At 43.6% G+C, this 4,602-nt stretch overlaps 1 protein-coding gene across 1 annotated transcript; it reads left to right on the top strand.

Annotated features, from left to right (window-relative positions):
- The first annotated feature begins 2,697 nt into the window (after positions 1-2,697).
- On the top strand, positions 2,698-3,825 carry LOC146785827 (actin-1-like). The gene has a single exon (XM_085633746.1). The coding sequence runs from the start codon at positions 2,698-2,700 to the stop codon at positions 3,823-3,825; it is 1,128 nt and encodes a 375-aa protein (XP_085489872.1).
- The last annotated feature ends 777 nt before the right edge of the window (positions 3,826-4,602 follow it).

The following is a 4,602-nucleotide window of genomic DNA, read 5'->3' on the forward strand; positions in this document are numbered from 1 at the left end:
CCACGGTTTGCCCCGCCCCACCACGCTTCCCTGTGCCTGCCGCTGCGTCTTACTAGCCATGCAAGGAGAGAAGGTACATTGTGTGGCTTGAGTCGACAACGGAAGGTTATTGTGCTTCACACATGAGAAGGCCTGGGAAGCAAGGACAAATTCTTACGAGAGAATAACACCGTTGTCCTATGGAAAACTACTTTTTGGATTGCACCCAGAGCAGATGGCGTAACCTGCAATGAATCTTGGGGAAAGTTACCTGCAATAATGTGATGTTGGGCATAGGGAAAGTGCTCACTTCATCTTCTGCCTTTGGGGAGAGAGCATCTGAGAGCAAGCTCTGTCTCTTCAGCTTTGTGCTATATGACCCTCTGATGGTGGCAAGACTTCTCAGGAAGACTCCATACGCTGACACCTTTTATCCTTTCTTCCTGAAGATGCTTAAGTAGGATGTCACTTTAGTGTTAGTGTAGGGATAGATTAATGCTTTTTATTCAGCAATTCCGATGCAGGGAAATTTGGACTCATGCTTCTGATCCTTTCCATTCTGTTTCTTGAGCTAATTGTATTGTTTATGCTACATAGTCTAAATTGGATACTCAGAGTTGGCTTTATGCTAATTCCGATGTATTTCTACACTTTCATTTTGAGGTTTCTTTGTGTTCAGTTGTTTCTGGCTTTGTAATAAATCAAACTAACTTTACGTAGTGGTGTAAGGTTACTATGTATCCAAATGGATTCTTGTTTAATTGATTGGCTGAATAAAGACTGTCCTCTCCTCTATGCATTCATGCTGCTAAAAAGAACCATTGGATTCTGTCTCTAGAATAGGTCCAGAACTTATGGTCTTGGCCCTTTCAACACCTTCCTCTGACTTTCTTTCCACAGAACCCTCCATGCCATTGTTGCTGTCCTGAGTCTTCTTACCGGGGACATAAGGACATTGATAGTATAGGGTGATATATACAAAGATGAGGCTACCATCGCTATCATAACAAACAAGTGTAGTAGATCAGGACTGATGAGCAACAGCAGAAATGCACGAGTCCTGTTCTGGGTAAGGTGAGGGTGCTGACAGGCAGGTGATGCTATGAGGGGTATGGAGGCCCCTTTGCAAATTGCTTTTTTAAATTGGGTCAAAATATTCCTTTTACATGCAGTTTTCCAGCTAAAAAGCTACTGGTTTTCCTTTCAGTTCTTAATAGAAATACTTGTGATATATTTTTCCGGCTAATGGCTCCAAATGTTGTATGTGCCCCTACAAATCTGTGTACTATCCTTCATTGTTGCCTTAGGGTGTCTGTGGGATGAGCTCCCTCATCTCATCTAGTCCTGGCAGTCACCTCTTTTATAGGTTACCTAGGGTTTTCCTTGTGACACATTGAGTTTATGACATGGCCCTGAGCATGCAGGATGTCTTTTATATTTCACTTTACTTCAGCGTCAGTCATCAACTCATCACAACACGGCCTGTATACTGCATCATAGAAGAATAGAATCCACATTTAGAACTCTACCCACTAACTAGTTCACCAACAGAAGGGGCACTTGAACCTTGGCGCTCCTTCATCTGAAAGGTACAAGTTTTGTGTTTGTCATATTTCTGAGTGGTGGAGCTATTTTGTATGATAAAAAGAGAACTTCAGGGGGAAAACATTTTCTGAACTTCCAGGCTCGACTTCTATAAAATCATAATAATTTTTCTTTTGTGGACTAGCACTCCTTCCAGGCTATTCGTTTCAGGATATGGCTGATTGTCTAATGCATAATGTTAGCCTCTATGTCTTTAATGAAATCTAGGTTCTCTTGGCTTGGTAATTAGGAGAATCGCTATTCTCAAGCCAGTTCCTTCACCCCTAGACTTCAAGTTGCTAAAATACACCATGATAGTCTAATCAAGATATCTGATGTTGGGTCTAGGAGGGCCATATTCAAAGCATATATTAGGATATCCAACAAAATAAATGTCAACACTACACATCTGAATAAAATGAATGTACATAGTTAGCAGTTGTCCTGAAAAATTGGCAAGGATAAATCTTTCTCATTCTACCTTGGACACTGCTGGTCGGCTAAGTAAACCTGAGCTTCTTTTTATTTTGCCTGATAGCCTTTGAAAAATTAGAGTGTGATTAGTGTTGGCTATTAAAAAGCTAGTAGGGGTGGATTTTAATATGCTGTCCCAATACTTTGTGTTAGAATACTGGACCGTTTTTGTTTTCCTCCATGGATCCTAACTTGTGAGGTATTCATTTATTTTGCCTCTGCAAGGTAGAGCCAAGGTGAAAAAGGAAGTGACGATTGCTCACCTTGGACGGGTCCAGGCACACTTCCAGGTCATCCGCGGGCAAATCTCAATATTTTTCTTAAATGCTGATGTACTCAAAGAGAATGGTTTGGACTTTCTAATGAAAGAGTAAGTAGCAAAGTGTCAGATGAATGGCACTGCTGTGTATTCATTCTAGACACAAAAGTTGTCCCTGCCAGAAGGGGGTCTGACTTACTGCATCACTCAATTTGATTATTACCTCAGAGTAACCATGTCACTGTGCAGCCAGTTCATGACTTTCTAGCACTGAGGAGGCTTAGCAGTTGCAGACAATGAGGGCACAGAGCTGTGGGACTGCTTACAGGGCACTGAGTAGATGAAACACAGGTAATGGAAGTATTTCTTCTCCATCAAGGAAAGCTGGGACTACTGGCAATATGTTCTATCAAAACCTGAAAAGTGCTGTGGTCATAGACAACGGGTCAGGTTTGATCAAAGCTGGTCTTTCAGGGGAGAAGCTGCCACGCTTTGTTTACAGCAATATCATAGGTAGATCTAGAGCCAGGTCCGTGATGATTGGAGCCGGACAAAAGGACTACTACATCGGTGAGGAGGCCCAAGCCAAAAGGGGAATCCTCTCAATCAAGTATCCAGTGGAGCATGGGGTGGTGACCAGCTGGCCTGACATGGAGCTCATCTGGAGGAATGTGTATGAGTGCGACCTGAGGACCAGGCCAGAGGAAAGGCCTGTCTTGGTCACTGAGGTGCCCTTAAACCCTCTCTGCAACCGGGAGGCCATGACACAGATTCTTTTTGAGCGTTTCAAGGTGCCTGCCATGTATGTTGCCATCCAATCAGTACTGGCCCTCTATGCTTCTGGCCGCACCACAGGCTGTGTTGTGGACTGTGGAGCTGGGGTCACGCACACTGTGCCCATTTTCGAAGGATATTGTATGCCCCATGCCGTCCTCCGGCTGGATGTTGCAGGACATGACCTCACCGACTATCTGATGCGCATTCTGTCTGAAATTGGGCTGTCTTTGGTCAGCACATCTGAGCGGGAGATTGTCCGGGACATAAAGGAGAGGCTCTGCTATGTGGCTATAGACCTAAATGAGGAGATGTGTAAGCAACCCTGCGAAATTGAAAAGGACTACCGGCTACCCGATGGCAGGGTGGTTATGGTGTACAACCAGAGGTATCGCTGCCCAGAGACTCTCTTCAGCCCTTCCAACATTGGCCTGGGCATACCAGGCATCCATGAGCTGAGCAACACCACCATCATGAGGTGCGACATCGACCTTAGGCAGTGTTTGTACAGCAATATCATCCTCTCGGGGGGCAGCAGCCTCTTCCCTGGAATGCATGAGAGACTGACCAAGGAGATCTGCAGACTGGTGCCATGTGACACCGCCGTCAAGGTGTTCGCTCCAGTTGACCGGAAGCTGTCCGTGTGGACAGGAGCATCCATCCTCGCTTCCCTCTCAGCCTTCCAGCAAATGTGGGTGACTTCCTATGACTACAAAGAGGTGGGGCCCAACATAGTCCATAGAAAGTGTTTTTAAGTTCCTGTTTAACAAATTTAAAAAAAGAGTTGTAAAAAATAAAACACCATAGGTATACTTAGAATTTTAAAGTCCTGTTTATTGACCCAGAAACAGACAATGTGGGTTTACAGCTAAAGACTGCTCTTCACTGAAAAAGACTAGAAAGTACACATGTAAATATTATGAGTACAGACATCACTGTATTCTTTTTTTGTATACATATTTTGTCATGTTATATAATGTTGGGAGGCTTTATCTACTGATGGCAGAGATAATGCAATGGATACCAATGAGAAACAATAACTCGAACAGTTATCCAAAAACATCCAACATTTCTTTTGTTTCAGTAATTAAAATATTATTGCCAGTTCACCATTTGCTGTCTGCAGCGCTGGGCTTAAAACAGTCAAATGGGCCTGGATGCAAAGTCTTGCCACAGCTGGGAAGTGGCTCTACATGATATGCAACCCCTTTACAGAGTCCTGGCTGAGTGGTCCGTTGCATTAATGCGGTGCTATGTTATGGAAATGGCTTGTATCTAGCAGCTTGTACCCCTACAAGAGACTACTTGGTGCTAGGTCTGTTTGCTATGACTGGACCATTGTGTCACACGTAACATATGCCTATTGCTAACCATGCACAATAAGGGATTTATCTGCATTTGGCCTGTGCAGTGATTACCGAGTTGCCACATACACAACTGTGTTTGCAAAATCCATACCTCCATTGACAATGATGCTCATAACATTACACAAGCACATAAAACACTTTAAAAAAAAAAGATTGCATAATTTT

The sequence above is a fragment of the Triturus cristatus genome, chromosome 11 (assembly GCF_964204655.1).
Source record: "Triturus cristatus chromosome 11, aTriCri1.1, whole genome shotgun sequence".
Taxonomy (NCBI): Eukaryota; Metazoa; Chordata; class Amphibia; order Caudata; family Salamandridae; genus Triturus; species Triturus cristatus.

Coding starts and splice junctions, on each gene's coding strand:
- LOC146785827 (XM_085633746.1), top strand. CDS start 2,698: ATGTTCTATCAAAACCTGAAAAGTGCTGTGGTCATAGACAACGGGTCA.